At 41.9% G+C, this 22,351-nt stretch overlaps 1 protein-coding gene across 5 annotated transcripts in view; it reads right to left on the bottom strand.

The window, feature by feature from the left end:
* Positions 1 to 602: 602 nt before the first annotated feature.
* Positions 603 to 22,351, bottom strand: part of MYT1 (myelin transcription factor 1) — a 108,724-nt gene continuing 86,975 nt past the window's right edge. For 3 of the 5 annotated variants that reach the window (XM_073309011.2, XM_078848329.1, XM_073309010.2), the window contains 7 exons: positions 20,036 to 20,098; positions 19,387 to 19,470; positions 9,763 to 9,984; positions 9,055 to 9,146; positions 6,008 to 6,111; positions 5,207 to 5,350; positions 603 to 3,430 (listed from right to left, as the gene is read on the bottom strand). In XM_073309011.2, the coding sequence (XP_073165112.1) occupies positions 3,290 to 3,430; positions 5,207 to 5,350; positions 6,008 to 6,111; positions 9,055 to 9,146; positions 9,763 to 9,984; positions 19,387 to 19,470; positions 20,036 to 20,098 (850 nt within the window). In that variant the 3' untranslated portion in view covers positions 603 to 3,289. The remainder of the gene's footprint in view (positions 3,431 to 5,206; positions 5,351 to 6,007; positions 6,112 to 9,054; positions 9,147 to 9,762; positions 9,985 to 19,386; positions 19,471 to 20,035; positions 20,099 to 22,351) is intronic. The other 2 variants (XM_078848330.1, XM_078848328.1) reach the window with 1 other exon arrangement.

The following is a 22,351-nucleotide window of genomic DNA, read 5'->3' as shown; positions in this document are numbered from 1 at the left end:
GTGAGGGCTTTATTTCAGCCCACTGCACTGCAGCCATTAACCCTAAACCACAGAGCGGAAGTGTCTCCTTTGCAATGCGCAGAACCTTTAATAACCATTGCACAAAGCAACGATTGATTTCAGTCTGGGCTAGGAGCCTAGGCCCAGATTTTTGAAGGCATTTAGGTGTTGCTGCACACAGCATTGCAATGCCTAACTGATTTAGGAGCCTATGTCTCATTTTCAAAAGGAATGTAGGTAATTAGGAACCTAAAATGAAAACAGGCTCCTAAATAAGTTAGGCATTGCAACATTGCAACATTGAGCCCAACAACACCTAAATACCTTCAAAAATCGGGCCCTGACCTACTTTGAAAATCCCATAAGGCACCTATCTGCATCTTCAGTTGCCTAACCATCTTTGAAAAACTGGGTCTAATTCCTCTAGCTGAGATCATAACAGACTCCCATCTTTTGCAGATTGTGCTCAAAAAGAAATTCGTAATACCGCTGAACAGTGGGTTACCCATGCATTGGAACAAAGCTCTTAGAAAATACTGGGGACTTTAACAATATCTTCAAGAAAGACCATGGGAACTAAAGTCACAAACAGAACTGGGTTTTTATTATGAAAGAACCCTGAAAATACATAATGAAATGCTGTCTGCAGCATACATTTCCTGAGGAAAGTGGATCACAGTATTCAATTTTCACAGAATAACATGTAGCCTGCTATAACTTTCAATGTGACTCTTTATTATTTAAATATGAACAGTATTCCTTCACATAAACAATTACTCAGTCATCACAGAACCAACACACAAACGTGACAAAATAAATATACAGCAAGAGCACAGTTCATTTTGACTTAAATATTAAATAAATAATAAATACAGAATTTTCATTTACCGTTAATCAGTGCCTGAAACAATATGAATGAAAACAAAATCCCTAAAGGTCTCTCTTCCCCTCCCATTGTCCCCCGCCCCTTCAGAAAAACAAACCAAAAAATTATCAAAATGCCTCAGTTATAAAATATCTTTAAAAAATTCCCATTGTTAAAAGAATAAATAACAAAATATATAAAAAATAACTCGGTTGCATCAAAATTACAAGTAGGAGTTGTAGATACATGGGTTTTTTCCCTTTTCTTTTTCTTCCTTCCTTTCTTTCTTTCTTTCTTTCTTTTTTGGATTTTTTTTTTTTTTATGGTCAAAAAAAAGTTTTACTTTTTATTTTTTGCTTTTATTTTCTTTTCCATGGTGTGGTGTCCAGTTTAAAATAAGTATAAAATTAATAAATAAGAAAGGTTAAATAAATAGGAAAAAGTTAACATAAGGTGTTGTGAATATAAATTACATACATCTTGCCAAAATTAAATAATTTACAGGATAATTAAACTAGCTACTTTCCCCCCCTCTCTCTCTCTTCCAGGAAGTGCAATTTCTCTACTTTTAAATACTAACTGAATTGTAGTCACAAGCAAGTTGGACTCTATTTACATGTTAAGAACTGTGTTTTTAACACATCAAATTACATTTTTTTCCGTTTTATTTTTGCACTTGGAATGGGTTCTAAAATAAGTGAATTCATGGGATCCAATCCTGCAAACTCTTAAGTATGTGATTAAATTTATTCACATGAGCTGCCCAATTGACTTCAGTAGGGCTACCTACCTACTCATGTGCTAAGAATCTGATCCAATGTCCACCGGAATCAATGGGAGTCTTTCCATTATCTCCCTTGAGCTTTGCATTATCCCCTAAATATCTGCAGGATTGGGCTCATAATGACACAATATTCTTCATTTTATTATTGGTGAGCAAAATCCTCTCCACCCCTCACCTCACTGGAAATGATATTGAAAGTGGGGGGCTTATGTGACAAATACTGGGGTGCTAGAGGCTTCTACCTCCTTCTTCTCCAAAGTGTTATCACCAGGCTGATAAAGAATTCTGAATGATAGTTAATGCTTGTGTGAGATTTGTTTATTAAACAAGCTTTCAGGATTTGCAATTTGCTGGGACAGACCGATACTTCTCTCCCTCTCTGCTGACTCCTTTCTTACAGATTGAAAAATACCTTAATCACTGTGCTCTGCAATGCTGGATGGTTAGATGAATGAGGTGCTAGAGATTGGTTTTGAAAAGACATTCACATAGTTGTACTTCTTTTAAGTGCATGGTGGGCTGCATGTACCAAACGGCTTACAAAGATCAATACCCAAATGCTCTTTTTGTGGAATCACGCTTGCTCTGTAACCTTGCACAAAATACAGAAATCAAAACCAGCCAACCAAAGCAAAACAAAAGAAAAACCCATTGCCATAAGTACATCTGTAAGGAATCAGCCACAGTCCATGGTAGATAAGCACTTTGCTGGCCATCAATTAGCATCTTTCATTTTTGTTGATAATCTCTTTAAACATTTCTCTGGCATTGATGTATGATCTCTGCACTGGCCGTACTGCACTGCTGTAATGATGACCATAATATTGAAAAGAACCAGAACAGTCCACCAATAGACTTCCAAAAAATCATATACACTGGACCATGACACATCTGGTATTGGTCTATTCATAATAGCTATTCTCATATTTAAGACAGACAAAGGAATACTGTAGTTGCAAACTCCAAAAGCTTCCCTGAGAACCTTTTTTCCATTGCGCTTTCCACTGGAGATCCAGAACTGCTCTTCAGAAAATAAAAATAAGCTACTTTATAATACTTAAGAGTTCCCACACCCAGTGGATATCTGAATACCTTGGGGGTGGGAGGCCCAGCAGAGGTTCAGATTTACAGGTAGCCTGCAGCTCCAGCTTCTCATTTACAGTAACTTATAACATAATTCATGTGTGAGTAGGTGATCTGGACATATGACCATAGACAACATGAGGGTTTAAGCCAGTCATACTCTGTTCTTAAATCAGACAAAACCCTGTTCTTCTAATGTACTAACCCTTGGATTAATTCTGCTACAATGCCTTCTTTTCTCATCAGTAAAATGTGGCAACTCATGAAGATGCCTTTTCTCTACCAGCAACCAAGCCCTGCAGCCTATTGTAGTGTCTCATTGTCCATTCTCTTCTACCACTTGGTATGGGTAGAAAATCCCACTCTTTGCAAGAAGGTCCAAGTTAAGTAAACGACAACATGGAGTTCAGTTCAGTTCTGCTTCTTGTAAATGGCCTCTTGGTTAAATTTTGGTCCTTTTTTCATTCATTAGACAAGTTTTATAACTTGTAAACCTGAATACTCGGAGTGAAGGTTCCATCTTCTTACAGTTTGTTTATTTGTGTTATCCCACAGCACTAGACTTGAATTCCCTTGACAGCCTGTTTAATGCTTTCTAGCAGGTCCCTGTTCTCAGGGTTCTGATAACACTCCTGATTGGTGTACATGTCGGTAAGGGTATTAACATAAGCGTCAAAGTTCTGTTCACTGATTGGCTCCTGAATCCAATAAAACAAAACATAAATATAAATGGTTAAAAAGAAGAGGAAGAGGGGGAGGAAGAAAACAGAGCCTAATCATTGTGTTTAATTCTGCTGGGGTGGTGCTGGGATTATCAATATTTGGTATTAATCATTATTTGTATTACAGCAGCAGCTACAGGGTCCCAGACAAGATCAGGGCCCCATTGTGCCAGGCACTGCATATATTGAGAGACACTCCATGCAGAGAAGAGTTTAGAATCTAGGCGTGATCCTGAAAAGACTTAAGCACATGGTTAACTTTATGCACTGCCCACAATGGGACTAGTAAAAGTGTGTACATTTAGGAACATGCATAAATATTTACAGGATTGAGGTCTAAATAGAGAAGGCAGACTAAAAGTGGAGATGTGCCTAAGGGCACACAGCAGAGTCAGGATTAGAACCCAAGTCTCCTGAGTCCTTGTATCATGCTTTATCAACTCCAGCATGTTGCCAGTGCTTAATTTGCACCAGGGCTGAGCCTTGGCACCTCTAGGCTTGGCAGTTCATAGCCCTGGAACCTCTGGGCTTGCCACGTCACTTATTAAAGTAAAAAAAATTGCTTCAGCCCTGGCACCTGATTGCTTGAGCCCCAGCACCTCTTTCATTGCAAATTAAGCACTGCATGTTGCCACACCAGTCCAGATACCACACTGATTGGCTACCACGTGAACACCCCAGATAGACACATCAGATTAATCAACAGAGGGAGAGAGAAAGGGGAGGAGGAGAGAGAGGGAGGAGGAAGAGCAGAAAGATGAAGAAATATTAGTAATATGAGTGTGTACATTTTGTGGACACTATTTGATTTGGAGATGGTTGAACACATTAAAAACATATTTGCTGGCTGGTTTATTTGACCTTCACCTATCAAATAGCCAATTCAATTAATAGTTTTTCGTCAGGTGGAGAGCTGTGTGAATACTGCCCAAAAGTATTTGTAAAGGAAATTCTCTGCTGAAGAAGAGATAGTATCCAACCAGCCCAAAATTAAATCCAAACCTTCGTGAAAGGAATACTGAAAAAGGTGATGGGAAAGCTCATTCCATAAATCAAAAGCTCATTTCTATGATCATCTCGCAAGTCTCTAGTATCTGCAATCAGATGCTTTCCACCAATCTGCCCCCCAGCTCACATACATACGGCACACGTATTTTAGACAATAATAATTAAATTTCTGAGACTAGAGAGAAGGTAATTAATAGCTCTTTTTGATTTTTCTATTTTAATGTAGTCTTTTCATTTTGCAGTAACATTATGACAACATGCTGTGTCCTGTTAGACCTTGTTAAATTAAACAAAACACACGCTCTTTAAGGATGCTATTCTTTGGCTGCTAGCTATTCAAAACTGAATTGAAACTACCTGCATTATAATAGGAGCCGTAAGATCTTTCTGACGTTGAAATCAAATCCCTCCTGATCTCTGCTTGTGCTGTCTTAGTCTGAAAGGCGCTATGCACCCTTGATAAAGTTCCTATTTTCTGATTTAGCTACTAGATGGAATGAGACAGAACAATAGATACAAAGGGAGATCAGCAGAAAGTGACAACAAAAGGAAGATAACAATATGTGCTTCAGAGATACAGTATAGGTACTGATGTTACAAAAGGCAGATGTGTGAATAAAGAGATGACGATCTCTAGATATTTTTCCTAGTCTTTAATTGTATATACACCTTATCATGAAAATGGCTTTAGTGTTGCTCATTTGATCACAGTGATTATGATGAAACATTTTAAAAGTTCCTCACCATATGTGGAAGGCGGATATTGGCAAGACTTTGGATAAGAGCCTGGCTCAGACCTGAGAGCTCCAAGAACAGGGCTTCATTCTGCTCCTCAATGATTTTGTTTTCCTCCTCAATGTTCTTTAGGTTCTTCTCCATGGTTGATATCTGCACAGCAAAGAGTGCAGCAAAGTTATTTGCCCTCGCCCTCTCCTTCAACCTGTCCCTCCATATAATATGCCCTGGGGTTGGTCAAAGATTTTCTGTTGAAACTTTTTTCCGATGGGAAGCTGGGTTTTCAGCGAAATGAATGGTTTCATGAAAGGAGTCTTTGTGTTCCTGCAGCACGTATGATTTTTCATCGGAAAGCCGAAAACAATTCTGTTTTTTTCAGTTTTTGGCTGATTTTTTTTTGATGAAAAATCAAAATTTTTATTTGGACAATTTTTCTCCCATTTTTGCCAGTTTTCCTCTGGGGGAAAAAAGCTACTTCCCAAAGGGCTCTAATATATAGGCACTCTGAATATTTGAAAGTTGGTATTGTGATTAGAAGAAATTAATCAGGGGGTTGATGTTAATGACACTTCCTTCCCTTCTGTAATTACTTTGCTAAGATAAGTTACTGCAAATCATTTACATACCTAGGAAATCAATGGAAGACAATGAGGCAGGTCCTGCCCTCTGATGAGGTCACTTTGCATTGCTTTTCAAGTCTGCCCTGGCTGGTCAGCTGAGGAGTCCCCCCTCCACTTTCCATTGACTCCAGTGAATTTTGGCTCAAGCTCTATGATTACAAGAGCTTGGTAAGAGTCCATACTCACATACCTGTGACTGCAGCTTCACCATGGCAGCCTCCATCTCCGAGTTGGACTCATTCAGCTCAGTAATCTCCTTGTTTAACTGCTTAATTTCTTCATCGTTCTCTAGAACTGCAGGTGGGAAAATTGCAGTCAGTCATCTGCTGCTCTGACTCACAGATGAGGAAAAAAGCAACAGGAAGGCAGGGTTTTCTGATGAATGCAAGGCTCGTGCTCTGGAACTTTCTTTCTTTTATATATGCATCAGAGTGCTGGCAATGCTTACATTCTTCCTAACACCACATCTAAAGCGAACTCACATTTCACATCGTTTTATATGTTCCATAGCATCACAGTTAATTATTTCATAGATCAATGGTTCCTAGGCGCTACAGTAATAATAATAATAATAAATAATATAATAATGTGTAAAACCAGAACTAGATAATGGACTCTTCCATCTAGAGCCTCTCCTACTCACAAGCTCTTCAGAACTGATGTATGTTCTGCTTGGCACGCTGCGAGTTTGAACCGTGTGTAGTCTGAATTTGGGAGGATCTCGTTTCAAGTGATAATGTGGTTTAGTAATAAACTAGGTGGCGTATAAACTAGAGCAATATTTCTAGAACTGTGTAGAATTTCCTTGGATCAGAAAGAAGGAAGTGTTCTAGTATAACAGTAGGGCTTGATCAAATAGTAAACCAACAAACCAACCACAAAAATCCTGATTTGTAAATATTTTTGTGAGTAAAAGCCCTGAGTACGTGAGAGTATTTGAAAGATTAGAAGGAATTCCTGAAAATGTCTGTGAATTCTTGAAAGGTTTATAACTTTTGACACTGGCAATTTTTCATCTGAAAATTCACAATGGCAGCTCATTGTTTATCATACTCCTTTTTTTAACTTTCAGTCATCCAGTCCGGCGGCAGCAACACCACCATGTGTCTTAGACAATCAGTTTCACAACAGGAGTAATGAATTTTCACAGCAAACAGTTTGCTAGCAGTCAGCAGGCTGAAAATTATTTGCTGAAGCTCTGTGCTGTACACGATGACTAACGAATAAACTCTCAGGAATCAGGATGGGTTTGCCTATGATTTGCTAAAAATGGAGCTAAATTCATAACAAATATCAGTCATAGTTAAGATCCTAGTTGAATTGCGGGATGATTGCGGAGTAGTTGCAGCTGAGTTGTGGACAAGACATGGAAAATAGTGGAAAAGTAATAATGGACCTTTACTTATTGGGGTAATTTGGAAAAACCTGAGAAGACCTATTTGTTTAAGAAAAACTTGCTGGAACAATGTAAACACTCGAGTATCATTGTTATGCCTGCTATTTTTTTTTTTGTTTTGATAAAAAGACATTTTGCTGCCATTACATTATGGTCGGCAAAGAGTCCGGTGGCACCTTATAGACTACCAGACGTCTGGGAGCATAAGCTTTTGTGGGTGAATACCCACTTCGTCTGATGCATGTCATTATGTTCATTAGTGTGCAGGGCTGACAGCAGGAGCCCCAGCCAGCTGGGACTTGCAGCCCAAGCCCCTGCTGCTATCAGCTCGGATAAATGGGGTTCTAGGATACTAATGGAGAAAAAAGTGTATGTTGCAAACCTCAGAAGGTAGGCAAAATTGTGGACTGTAAGCTAATTAAAATCAAAATTGCAGCAGAAGCCTAATATTGCAGGAATTACAGTTTCCACAGTACCGCAAATAAAGAAGGACCTTACTCATCGTGAATACTCTGATCAGCTCTATTTAGCATTCAGAAATTTGTACAGCACATTAGACTTGAATATCTATTTTTTAAATAAATATTAAATGAGCAGGGGTGAAAGTGGGCCGATACGGGCCAGTACGGTGTACGTGTAGGAAGCCGGTACCAGCCCGTACGCAGCTCATGTTAAAGCACTGCCCGGCCCCTTCTGCCCATGGCCCTGCCCCTTCTGCCTGTGGCCCCACCCCTTCTCGGGGCAGGAGCCAGCCCCCGTACCAGTAAGAATGTAATATTACTTTCACCCCGTATATGACAGTGACCGCTGACACTGATCTTTATGACAACATAAAGACAAAAGTGGGGTAATCTCCAGTTTCAACAATATAAGAGCATAGGTGAAGGAAGAAATAGCAGGATAAGGGAAGACAGAGTGACCCTATTCACGGTGGTGAGCACGATCAAGCCCTAAATTAGGTGAGCATGCAAAGAAATGATAGGTTTCAGAATGACAGCCGTGTTAGTCTGTATTTGCAAAAAGAAAAGGAGGACTTGTGGCACCTTAGAGACTAACCAATTTATTTGAGCATAAGCTTTCGTGAGCTACAGCTCACGAAAGCTTATGCTCAAATAAATTGGTTAGTCTCTAAGGTGCCACAAGTCCTCCTTTTCCTTTTGCAAAGAAATGATGTAACTGATCAATTTGTGGGAGGGAGAAGCTGAGCGAATGGTAGGGCTATCGCTATACTAAGACAACAAGTTCGTATGTTGATGATCAAAGGCTGATCATTATTAGAGATAGTCAAATGTATTCACCAATTTTGCTGTTATTTGTTAAACAAATTGTTCATCAAAAGCCTGACTGTGACACCCTTATTCATGCCGGCAGTTCCACTGAGCAAACCAGGACTAACTGTGTACGTAAGTACTGCTGAAAGTGAGAAAAGGTGGCAGAAGTGACTCCCAAATAATTGTTTTGCATTTCTCTGCTGATCAATGGCTGGTCAAACAAAAACAAATAAACAAACCCTACGAAAACAAGACACGGCCCTGCACGTACTTCTCCCCTCGGGGAGAAGATGACAGAACAAACAAGTGACAACTGTGGAGTCATGTTGCTTAAGCACTTCTGGCAGGTGCTCAGATACTAGACTCATGAGCGCAGTGTGAGACCCTATATAGAATAGAACGGAACACAGTTATTTCAATACTTAATTGATAACAATGACAGTTGGCAAAATAGCAATTTTTTTGCATGAGTCATCTGATTCTAATAATGATACAGGATGGATACAATACACAAATAATCAGCTTATCAACACATATGCAAGGTAAAGCAACCAAGTGCAATATCCTTACCATCACTGGTCTTGAATTTAGTGTTGAGAATTTCATCCCCTGAGAGTTTTCCTTTCTTTCCAGCAAAAGTAGCTCTTGGACACCCTGATAAACTAAAGGCAAGTAAAAATGGGTTTCATAAACTCTTAGCATCTATGGATGTTTATGTGCCCAACAAGGGTTCCCACCATTTGGCTGAGTTTGTGCCATGAGGCGATTCTTCTAAAACTATCCTACACTAAATGTTAGAGAGGAAATTGCATTATGAAGAATGCCACAATCATCCTCATCTATAAAACAAGAGCGATTTTTGTTGTGCAAAGATTAGGAAATGCAAATCCCCTAAAGGAGTGGACATGACGGATTATGGGACATCTCTAACTAACAATGACATTCAAAAGTGTCAAAAAGATGCCATAACATGCTAATTTAATTCAATTAAATTATCAGTTTTCACAATTTGCCTGACGTCAGATTTCATAATTTTTCACAGCACACTGGCTATTCTTGTTCTGCTGGAGAAAACCCCTTTCAAGTTCATGAAAAACCGGGCAAAAACTAAGACCCAAAGTGTGAACTTTTCCAGCCTATTTTGTGGCTGAAGGTTGAATATTTTTAGCCCACCATCTCCAGAAAGGATGGAAGAAATCAAAAATACCAAGGCAACCTGACATTTACTTCCTTGTTGAGTGTGGTTGTGCACAGGATTGCTGTGGACCCAGTTATCACCTTCTGTGCGTGAGGAAGCTTCCGTTAGCATGACCCGAGCCATCACAGCCAGGGGTCGGACAGGTAGGCCCCTCATTCTTCAGTGACTTCCAGGAAAATGATGAGCCATTGAGTGATCCTTCTTTCTGCCGTCGGGCGGCAAGAGGACACCCTGATGCACTGCGATGAGAGGCATATTTGCCACTGATGTGCCCAAGCCCAACACAGCCAGGAACCGGACACCTAACCACAGGGAATTACAAATAGTTATAAGATGAAAATGGGAACAAACAGGATTTTAAAGGTGCAAACACACTTTAAGATAAAATTAGTGATGGGGAAAGCCAAATAAGGTTCTGAGGTGAGTACTTCAAAGCCAAGATTCTCATCTAAATTGTGGTTTGCCGAGACATTTTCAGGAGGGCATGCAATTCTATACTTGCATGTCTCTAGAGGTCCAAAATGGTGTCCTCCATGCAGTGTGACCTCTCACATAAGGTGCGTGAGAGGTCACGTTGTGCGGAGGATACCATTTTGTTCTTCAGTGCACGATCGGGGCCAGGCAAAATCACCTCACGGACTAAAAGCTGGCCCATGTTTTTTGAATTCTGGGGCAAGCAATGCATGTCTTGCATACAGAGATGGCACACCACTGGATCTGAACTTTATCTCAACTGGAGAGGGCAGATCTTCAGCTGCAGTAAACAGTCACATCTCCGTCACCATGTACACCAGTCTAAACACCAAAGGAGGGTGAGGAATTGATTAGGGTGTTGCAAAGGGCGATGTTGCTCCCCACTCCCAATAGCTGTGGGGCTTGGAGTTAACAAGTCCCTGCAATGCATGGGGCAGTTCACACCTCTCAGAGATACTGTTTCAGGCAACAGTTGGCATAGCTAGGAGTAGAAATCTGGTTGGGCCTCAATTTATGGTGGATGGGCTATGCTCACCCAACCCCTTGGGTGTGAGGTGGAGAAGAAGCAGGAGAAACTAAACTGGCTAAAGCAGGTACACACTGCCCCTGGTACACACTGCTATGGCCTCTTGGAGACAAACACAGGGATGAGATGCAGCCTGGGCCCCTAAAGGCCAAGGAGCTGCCCGACACCTGCACAAGGAGAAGGGATGTGTGCGGGGAGGGCTCCGCTTGCTGTGAAGGTAGCTGTTTATTGGGGTGGAGGGAGAGACCGGGCTCCCAGCGCTGTGGGGAAGGTCTCTTTGTGCACAGAAGATGAGCTCCGTGGTATTTGTGTGGGGGATGGGGGTGGGGGGGTGTCACTGTGCAATTTCCATCCAGGCCTGGAATGGAGGGGAAGCCTGAAGGGTGGGTTGGGAGGTTGGAGACCAAGCGCTCCCCACAACAGCTCCCCAGTCCAGCCTGTGGGCTCTCAAAGGAGCCTGCCACAGCATCAAGTGACCTGCAGGTCCATGTGCAGGTAGGGCCCTCGTGCCGCAGTGCCCCATCCCCTCCCTGGCCCTGATACCGCTAGACCGGGGCTAGGCCTGCCCCGCCGGGCATGAGGGGGGTGTGGTTTAGAAAATGACCAGGCAGAGCTGCCAGAGCGTAGCTTTCTGAAGTGACGGAGCCTCGCTCTGTCCTGGATTTCAGGTGCTGGAGCGATGCTCCCGACCGCTCCGGCAGCACTATGCCCCTGCTCAGATTTGGGTGGGCCTGGGTGGGGCATGGCTCCCCAGCGGCTACGCTCTGCTGTGCAGACACCACTGCCTCGATTACGCTCCTTTCATGCTTCAGACTTTTCTTTGCAACCACGAGGGCTAGAGAGGTATTCTACTATTTTTAAATGAAAGCTGAGATTCTGTCACGAACACTTGCCTGCAGGAGCAAGTATAGGCCCCCCAGCTATGGGCCTATACGGCCTATACCCTTAATCTTACCCTGCTTAAATTCTTTGCTGAGCTGGGGCCTAAATGCTGTGGTCTTGAGGCTTTACAGTCTTCTCACCATGGATTTTGATGTAGCCAAGGGATTTCTTGTGACATGGCCTCCAGCTTTCCTAATGCAGCTCTAGTGCATAACTCAACCGCGCTGTAGAGATTTTGGCATGTGTGGCCCTCTGCATAGCAGCTACTCCACAGGACAGCGGCCAACAATAAGTCATCTCCTTACACTGGCTCCTTTTGTTGCCAAGGGTAAAGAGTAACAGGAGCAGGAGATGGGTCCAGCACAAAGCATAAATAACAGAGAGCTTTGTGAGCAGAGGGAACATATGATAAGAACTACAATGGATAGGCAGGCAAAGAAACAGTAACCTGAGGCAGTGCAATGTGTAGATAAGAGCAGAGCAGCAGCCCCCAGACACCTGTGGGCCCATGGCATCAATTTGTAATGACTGGGTGGCCATAATGCCTCGAGTGTTTGGCTCCCCTGTATATAGCGGGACAGCAATGCGGAGCTCAGAATGAACGTCACATCACGTACTAGTGAGCATTTAACATCAGCCACTGCTTTCAGTGAGGCGTTTGGCACTCACTGAGACATTCACAGGGAAGCTCAGAAATGGGGGACGTGGGGAACAACAGGAGACTGGGACAGAGAGAAAGACTCATCTTTGAAGGTTCTGGCGACTTCTCCTACTCTTGACCCTATCTTATGTTTAAACCAATTTCAGGGTTTACTTTGACTGGCTGTTCTAGTTTGTTTGTTTTTTAAAATAAATCAGTGTTTAAATGTAAAGGCATCATAGAAAGGGCCACAATGATGGGGTATCCCCTTAACTACAATGGCAACATTGGTCAATGTGTCAGTTTTACAAACACAAAATAGATGTTGAGCAAATTTTTTTGGGCGGGGGGGGGTGCAACTGTGGAAGCCAGCTGAATTTTGTCCCCACCCCCCTTTTTAAAAAATCTAATACATTGATTGTAGACTTTTGGGAAAATTACAGACTAACCAAGAGCACTTATATTTGCTGTCAGCCTAGAGGTGGAAGTGTGAGGTTATTTGCTGGGTGAGCAAGTTTTTGTTGTTTGGGGAGTTGACCAAAGAGCGGATCACAACTGAGGAGTGGCATGGGAAATTGCAGGGTGGATAGGCTGGAGAGCAGATGGAGGGTACATGGATGGATGATGGAAAGCACATCTCTCAAATTCAGTTCACTCCTTTCCTTCTCCTCTCTGTCTCCCCATAGGTGGGGAGCAGGAGAAAAAGAGTTACATGTTTCATTCATAATAAGTTGACAGATCAGGCAGACAGAGTTGCAGGGCACAGAATTTGATTAAAGATGCTGAGAGGCTCGTGTTACACGTGGAGGCTCTAGGGTTTGTATGATAGCAGCCTGGCCATGCCTTGCATTCATGACACCAGACTAGCTTCCTCCTGAAATTTGACCCTCTTTCTCCTGTGCCACGCCTCACATTTGGGACAAGCCTGGCCCATCTTGAGGAGTGGAAGGAGTAAGATACATTGGGAGGCAGCACTGGGCTGTGGTCTGGGAAGAGAGTTACCTTGGAGGGTAAGAAAAGGAAGTAAAAAAGATTTGGTTTACATCTGTTAACTGGGTAACCAAAAAATCCCTTCAGTCGAGAACATTAGCATTAATCCTTTTCAACTTCCAACAGAAGAACTAAAACCCAGGTCACAATACTGTTCTCAAACCACACATCTTGATTACATCAATGACTCCAAAGATTGACACTCAGTCATCAAACTGGACTTTTTTACCCCTAGGTGATGGAATGATTGTATGGACACCACGGTAACACTAAACCAACGGGCACCCATTTTTACATAGCAAATCATATCTGACATTCTTGCCAGGAAATCCAGACTTTTAAATCCCTTTCCCCCAAACAAGCACAGTTAAGACAATAATTGCTGACAATTCTGCTAAAGATTAAGGCAAGGGGGTTTGAATGTACTAGCATCATCATAAATTTGTTAAAAGCTACTTTTGTGTTGTGGAAACACAAATATTTCCATGGAATCAGTCACTCATTTAGACCTTCATCACGCAGCCAGACCCATTCAGGTACAAAGAAAAGGAGGACAGACTAACAACGCTGCTACTCTGAAACCTGTCAGGTACAAAGGTGTGACTTTAGGATTGGGGCCTCATTGTTTCATTCTGACACTTAGAATTGAACAGATAAGGAGATACATTAAAAAGATGTATAAAAGTAATAATAGCTATTGTTTCTGGATTGTGACCTTGTGGCAATTCTATAGGCCATGTTTCAGCAAATGTTTAAGGCTGACTATAAAGTTCTGGAGGTGGGGATTTATAATGGAAGTGCAGCCACAACTTACAGTAGTAGCCATGTGGAAAAGTGCCCCCCTACAAAGGAATCTCTTACCCATCCCTGCCTCCAAACTCACTTGCTAATGGCATGCTAAGTAAATTCAGTCATTCAAGGAAACCTGGTGCATCTGTTAAGGTTTCTGCTGTGGTCTGCATTTGTTTAAAGATGCTAGTCAATTATAAATACAGTTAAAAGTTTATTACTCAAGGGAGAATGCCATATATATAGCTTTATATATATATAAAGTAGGTATGAAATGGCAGAGCTAACCCCCTCATCCTCTTCGGGAAAGTAATTAGGGATTTCAAGCATTCCTATCAAAACATTCACTGAGCTGTTCCTGGAAATCACAACCTACGTTTCACCAATGAAATGATTACCTTTATTATTTTTATATTGTATAAAAAGAAATTGACGGCAGAGGAGGGAGCTATACACCCATTTTTCCAAGATAATTTGAAAAACGCTGATCTCCATTTTAATCATCTGCAAATGCAGCACAATTCACTTATAATATCCCTGCCAGCAGGAGCCTTGCTAAATTCATAACCGCGTTGCTTTTATATGATCACAAGCAAATTACTGAATCCCCAGGAGTAAAAGGGGTGAGGGCGGAGAGAAGAAAGAAAGAACTGCCCCCCCACCATTTAGAATGCAGCCTCTATGGCCCAACTGTTACATATTTTACACTGTTAATTTAACTTTCATTACACTTTTATTGTAAAAAATAAACCAGAGCCTTTATTGTGCAAAACAGCTGGCTTGGACTTTATTTTTTTTTATTTAACTGAAGTGTTAGTAATGGCTGATCAATTAGAGAGCCAGTTTCTGTTATTTTCTTTTTATGCCAGGGGTAGGCTGAAGGTTGAGGTGATCTGTTCAATCACATCTGTAGTAAATTACTTGAAGGATGAGCAACAAAACAACAGGGACTAAATTACTTTCTCCTCTGTGGCAATGTGCAAAACTCGGATCAGTTCCAAGTGCCTTTTGGTACACAGATGGAGTAATGGAATTACAGTTAAGCCTCTTTAATGCAAACCTGCTGGGACCTTCACCAGAGCGTACCTTGTTAGAGAAGACAAAATGCTAACTTCCCAAGGACTAGGTAACTCAGCAACAAAGGGATCATTTCCTCTTCTTGCTGTTTTGCCCCCAAGTCATCTCCAATGGGCTCCCTCTATTCTGATTGCCATTTCCACTTGTTAATAACTGCGGGACAGACAGATATTGAAGCCCATACAGTGGCATAAGGGGAAATCTCACTTCCCTTTACAGCCCTGCATGGCCTTCCTGGGCCCTGGGTCTGCAAGTCTGATACTCCCCTTGCCAAGTAGGGGAGGGGCATGGAGTGAGTGGTGCTTAGATTTGTCCTCCAACAGCATGCTGCTAGCAGAGGAAGCTTGGTGCAGTGATCTGAGCTATTCTCCTCCTGGAGCAGTGGGGGAGGAGGAAGAAGTCTTGGGGTGCTCATGGGGCAGTGCACAAATGTGCTACCCTACACAGGAGGGCATATTTGCAAATGCAGATGAGCCGCTCAGATTGTGGGCTGAAGGGTTATGCCAGTCTGGGGAGGAGGGTCCTGAGTCTTCCCTCATGATCTCATTTGGGTGCAATGTTTTATCCAGCCCATATGGCTGGGAGTCAGAAAATCCAGGCTCTTTCAGTTAAGTCCCTTAACTCCCGCGCCTCAGTTTCTTTATCTGTAAAAGTGGGGTAATATTCTTACTCTCCTACACCATGGGGCTTTTGGGAGGGTCATTAGAAAAACTTTGTAAAGCACTTTGAATATAAAGGGCCAGCTTCTTGGCCAGGTGGGGGCTATTTTGTGCTGTTTCCAGCACGGCAATGCACCTTAAAACAGGCAGATCTGGCTCCCTGTGGCTCCCCCTACATGGGGGCGGGGGAATATGCAGGTAGCATAGGGCCAGCATAATAACTCCTATGCCACACCCTCTACTGGGAACTGCTGCAAAGCAGGGAGTGTGACCATGGTGCCCTTTTGCTTCACTGAGCTGCTGAAATGGCCCCTGCGGGCTACTGAAAGCTGGAATAAATTTGGCTGCTGGCCCCATGATTTTGGATAACACAAAACCCCTTTTTTCCCCATGGCTGCACTGAGCATCTCTCACTTACAGCTGAGGATCTAACCTGTAAATTGCTAGATGACAGACCTGGTCGAACAATGTTTATGGAAGAGCTTTCCATCAAAAAGCGCAGCTTTGTCAAAACTGAAACGTTTCTATTTCAACAAAACTTGTGAAGGAGAAAAGCCAAACTGAATCATTTCAACCTGCTCGAGTTGTTAACATCAAAATAGTTCCTCTTGGGAGTGGCACAACATTTTGTTTCAACTTTATCGTTTTGATTTGTTTAGCCTTTTATAGTATATTAAAATATTCATTTTAATATTGTATGTAGTATGTTTTATAAAGAGACAGAACATATTATATTTAATATTTTCTTATAAAATAAAAGTCTAAGCAAAATGAACCAACATGATAAAATCTTCACAAAAAGTTTCCACATTATTGAAATGACCTGTTTTTAACTTATGAAAAGTTTTGACTTTATCTAAACAGAATGATTCAAACATATCAAATCAAAATGCTTCAATGGTTCTGAACAGAATTTTGGGGGAATTTTCATTTTGTGGGAAAGATTAAAATTTCAGCTTTTTGTTCAGATTTGGAACCATTTTTTCCCCAAAATGTCAAAATTCTGGTTTCCAAGCTGCTCTACTATATGTTATTTCAGCTGACCTCATAAAGTGTGTATGTATTTGTTTGTGCGTGTGAGTGTGTGTGCACACATGCACAGCAACTGCCAAATGATGCAATGGTCCAACCAAGGACCTCTTTCTCCTTTTTACTGATGTGTGATCTATTCTGTATATATATTTGTGCGTGTATGTAAGTTTCATATGTATAGACTGGAGCTTCCCATGGATCCTTTATACTGTGCTTCCTTTGCATACTTTGCCCACAATTCTGCCTTCATTTGAATTTCCTGTGTCTTCACTCATGCAGCATCAGCCCAATTTTAGATCTCATGGGACTAACTCAGAGAAGTAAACATTTAAACAAAATGGCACACACGGCGTAGCTGATTGCCTGTTGTACTTACAGGGCCAAAATTGAGACAGTCAGCACTTTGCCAGCGCTGTCTTTCGATTTCACTCCCCTCTCTGTGCCATTGGTTAATGGAATCAGATTATGGATTTTTTTCCCCTTAGCAATTTGGAACATTTACGTCAAAAAGGATTTTTCTGAAGATTGTAGAATAGGTTGCTTAATTTTTAATAAACTCCTGCTAATTATCACACAGCTCATTTAACCAAATACTTCTCTTCCTGTGGATTGAAGACTAAAAGCAGAGCAGATGGCTCAAATATCATCTAGTTTTTAAACATCTTTTCTATCAGTTATTGCATTTCTATTTACCGTGGACACCCATTGGTGAGTAGCAATATGCCATTTTCCCTGCTCATGACAGAAAGTTGCACAGCACTTTAGGTGCATTACACAGCCACATTTTTGCACTTGCAGCTGAAAAGGGAGCACAAATCGCTAATGTATCAACCTGCTGGAGGGCAGAAATTGGCAATATAGAAGCACAAAAACTCAGATTTACTCACCTGCAATACATGTTGCAAGGACAAACTTTACACCCACAAAAACACAAGCCAGAACTCAGGCCAAGACAAAATATGCCTATTTTGGGTGCTTCCATTTAGAGTTGAGCAAATTATTTTGGCTAAAATACAGTATTACCAACCCCATATAGTCAAAAATCATGAGTCAGGCCCCTCCAAACCATTAGATTGCCTTCAAAATCATGAGATTTTTTAAAAAATAATTTAAAAATGGGGTGCTTTTAATTTGCCTTCCAGTGTTTGAGACTTTAGGGTACGCTTGGATTATGTTTTCTAACTTTTCCTCAGCCACGATGGCTAGAAACTTACTTCGAAAAACCTGAAACCTGAGACTGCCTCACAATCAAATAAATCCAGGATTCGAGTTGTAAGAAAACACCCTCCCAATGTCAGGAGCATTGTGTTAAAATCAAGAGAGTTGGCAACACAGACTTTTCCAAACACGTGTTCGGAGGTTTGAAACGTTTTTGATCATTATTATTCTCACATGCCTCTGCACTTCCTGGTTCCCACAAAAGGGTTGTGGGATTCTGAAACAACTGTTTTTTGTGGTCATTTTGGTACAAAGCTGTAAGATTTGTCTCTTAAGGTATCGGACTCTTGTCATGTGACAGAGGCCTAACCTTCTGTAACCCATATTAGGTGACTGAGGCTAGGAAATACATTTCAGTTACTTACCACTGCTCCTGTGTGTCACACATTTATTATAAACTAGTACAAGGTACTTTACAGTCGATGAGATTTTCCAAAGTGGCCTAAGGGATTTAGAATCTCCATTCCTCAATCCCCTACATGCTTTGAAAATCTCAGCCGGAGACTCTAGGGCAGTAGTTCTCAATTCGCAGTCTGCGGGCCACTTGCGACCCAATCAGCACACAGCTGTGGCCCATGTGACATCCTCAGGGCCATACAGGTAGTATATATATTGTGTGGATGCAGCCCACATAACACAGAGAGCTGCATATGAGGCCCACAATGGTAAATAGGTTGAGAACCACTGCTCTAGGGCCTATTGTAAGTGCGGGGGCCATTGAGGGGAGGAGCAGAGAGCTTCTTTGAGCGTACATTAACAGCATGAAATAGCCAAACTAATAAAGTCTTGTTCAGTGTTGTCATGGGCCCGATCCTGTGAGGTGCTGCATGCCCTCAATTCCCACTGTTGTTAATGGGAGTTGAAGGAACTCAGCAGCACCCGTGGACTGCTCTTTGCCAAGACGGAAGCCTAGAACACTTGGACAGAAACTCTGTCTGGTCAGTTATAAGAACAGCAATTTCTTCACGAAGTATGAAGAGAAAAGGTGTCAGGAAATTAATAAATTGAGCTGGTGAAAAATGTTCTACATTTCAAATTTGGAAAATAAGTGGGAAATATTGACCACATTTTCCCCCCGTCCCCCATTTTTATTTTTATTTTTTGCCAGCTCTAGGACTAGTCAAAATTCTTCAAATTTCAAGAGTATTTTGGATTGTGGGGAAGAATAAACGGGAAAAAATGGAAAATATTTTATAATTTCTACCTCCCTCCCCAATCACCTCTTCAAATTAAGGTCCTGAGCCTGCAAAGACGTACGCATATGCTTGACATTAGGCACAGCGAGTATTCACATTGACATCAATGGATGGTGTAAAGTTACACATGTGTGTAAATCGGTGTAATGCTGCATGAGTTATTGAAATTGATCAGTTTCCAATTCTGAAAGGATCTACTCAGGAACTTCCTCTGGACTTACTTCATCAGCTCCGGGTCTTCTTTGTCATCTTTCGTGGGGGTTATCTTGATGCCACTTTTCTTGGCACGGGGGCAGCCTGACAGACTATGTTTAAAAAGAGAAGAAAGGCCCGTCTCATTGGCAGAATTACCGCTTCTAATATTCCCCTGCCTCACTCATCTTTCCCTTGAATTTACTGTAGTGTTTTGATCTCGCTCATTTTGGAGCCTCACATCACAAGGAGAAGTGAGGAAGGAAAAAAAGAGCACATTTTGAGGGAGATGGATAGTAATTAATGGTGTCTAGATAAAAAGATATCTGCTAACAGACTGCAATGTTTAACGGAATTGTTGAAACAGAAGGCTTAGATCGCTTCTATTAATGTTCTAAAGTCATAACAGAAGTCATAAATAGGCAGCATTATTAATAGGAACATTGCATCAGCTAAAATCTGACCCTTTGTCTTTTATTCTGCTGAAGAGAGCTTCTAATCAAATGCTGGAAACATCCAAAAAAAAAAAAAAAAGAGAGAGTCAGATTAAAGAGACGAAAATAGGCTTCAGTTGTCAGTAACATTCATGTTTTATTCAGAACTTTCCAACTCTGCCCACTGCAGAGGAAAAAAATAAAAAGAGGCCATAGAACAAAATAATGTTAGTGAAGACCTTACCTCCTATGTGATGCATAATTTCCTGTTATGTGACCAGAACCATCACATCCAGGAGTTGGGCACCTGAGGAAGAATGGGAAACAATGATTAGCAAGGGCTTGAATGAAACAGTAGGATAGCTCACTTTAAAGGAAGAGCTGGAGAGCATCAAACTGGATGCATCTCTCTTTTAACCTTCCCTCCCGCCCCCCACCCCCCACAAATAGTTCGTAATAATACACAACCCATACTGTTCACACCACAAATCCAAATGGAAACCATTTGAGAACTGGTAGATAGCGCGGTACAATTTAAACAAAAATGAAGTGAAAAGTTCAGGCCTATTTGATGATTGGGATTGGTGGGTGGAGCCCAAAACAACAGAAGGCCTGTCTCTTTAGGTGTGGGAACAGAATCCAGGTATCAGCTGAGTGAGGGGCAGGCAGACACACACACAAAAATGAACAGGGCTGTGGATGCAGATCATAGGGTGAAAATAAGGGAATCAGAAGGTGAGCAGAGAACCTTTGACAATGCCTACTGCTCCAAGAAAGAACCTGAGGAGTCAGGGGATACCACCCAGAGTAACTCTACCCAGGACTGTGCATGTACAAGGGACTAGAAAAAAGTCTCATAGCCACACAGAATCTCCCCATCAAGCTTCCCGCCTCCTGGATTGATGGGTGGCAAGGCTGATGAGAAGGTCTCAGATCAGGCCTATATGAATTTATGGAGGGTGACCTTAAATACACCAGGAGAAAAGGCCCGCTCCTTCAGCCCAGAAAACAACTGATTCCAATGGACAACAAATGATACAAGGTTCAAAACGAGGGTATTGGATGGGGACTCTAAGCAGAGAACCCCAAACAGTCCCCACTGCTCGGTGAAGGGGTCCAAGGAGCCAGTGGATGCCACCCAGAGGACACAAAAAGATGAGGGAATGGAAGAAGGCCCCATAGTCACAGAAAACCTCCCTGCCAAGTTCCCTTCTCGTGGGTTGGTAGATGATCATCTTGGCCAGTGCCAGGAGGAGGTTGATGAATAGGTCTCAGCTCAGGATTGACAACTCTGGAGACTGAAGTTTACACCCAGAACAGGTAAAGTGAGGGCTGCAAGAGTGCAAGTTCCCACTATGGTAATCTAATTGTCATTTTTATTTATGTATTATCATTTGTATGCACTCATCACCATAGTAACCGAGCACTTCACAAATGCCAGTGAATTTAGCTTCACAGTGCCACCATGAAGCAGGGAAATATTATTATCCCCATTCTACAAATGGGGAACCGAGACACAGAGAAGTCAAGCGATTTGCTCATGGTTACTCTGTGGAAGAGCCAGGAACCCAGATCTCCTAAATCCCAGGCCCGTAAATTAACCACAAGACCATCTGATTGTGACTGTGCCTTACCGCTAGTCTGACGGTACCTTCTCTAGCGGTGAAAGGCTAGTTCAGTCTCCATGCTCATTCAGTCCTTTTCCTTTCTGGTAATACAACCAATCAGGGTCCTGGTTGCTTTTGTCTGTGGAACCATTCTCACCACGAGCTGGCACCAAGACCACCGAGGCTATGGCTACACTGGAGAGCTTACAGCATCACCGTTGTAGCACTGCTGGATTAATTAAGTCTCTAGTCAACTTAATTAATCCAGCTACCACTGCTCGTTGTGGGAATGCTGGTGGAACACAGCGCTGTCCACGCTGGTGCTTAGATCGGTGTAACTTACGTTGCTCGGGGGGGGGGGGTGTGGCTTATTCACACCCCTGAGCGACATTAGTTATATTGACCAAAGCTGTGGCCCAAGTCACTTCACATGGGGCATCATGAGTTTTTTATACTTTTTTTTAACATTGCAATACTGAAAATCCTTCCTATACCAGCTATAAAGAAATGATTGGCTGTACATTTATGCTCAGCTTTTGCCAGCTATGCCTCATCTGAAGGTACAGCATCCAACAGTCAAAAATATAAATGAAATTAAAGCATGAAAGGAAAAAAATAAGAGCACATCAATGCAGCTCATTTCCCAACCTTTCTATGATCACTTAAAATGGCATGAAAGCTGGCTTTGGCTTAAACTGTTACCAAGCAAGAGATAATTGAGCAAGTCAAACAGTGAGTAATTAGGGCCATGGAAGCAGTGAAAAAAGTGTTGGAATATGAACTGTGATGAGCAGAACGCTTGGCTGCGGATGTTGTAGGCAATGCGGCAGAAATAAAAGTTGTCATGGGGACACACAAAAGATGTGAGTAGCTCTAGCAAAGGAAATAATTTACCTGCAAATTAGCTAACAAAAGTTTTGAGTCAAGTTTTAGTATCTGAATGAGAACTCACT

This window comes from Lepidochelys kempii, chromosome 13 (genome assembly GCF_965140285.1).
Source record: "Lepidochelys kempii isolate rLepKem1 chromosome 13, rLepKem1.hap1, whole genome shotgun sequence".
NCBI lineage: Eukaryota > Metazoa > Chordata > Testudines > Cheloniidae > Lepidochelys > Lepidochelys kempii.
This window is presented reverse-complemented; position numbering and strand designations above follow the sequence as displayed.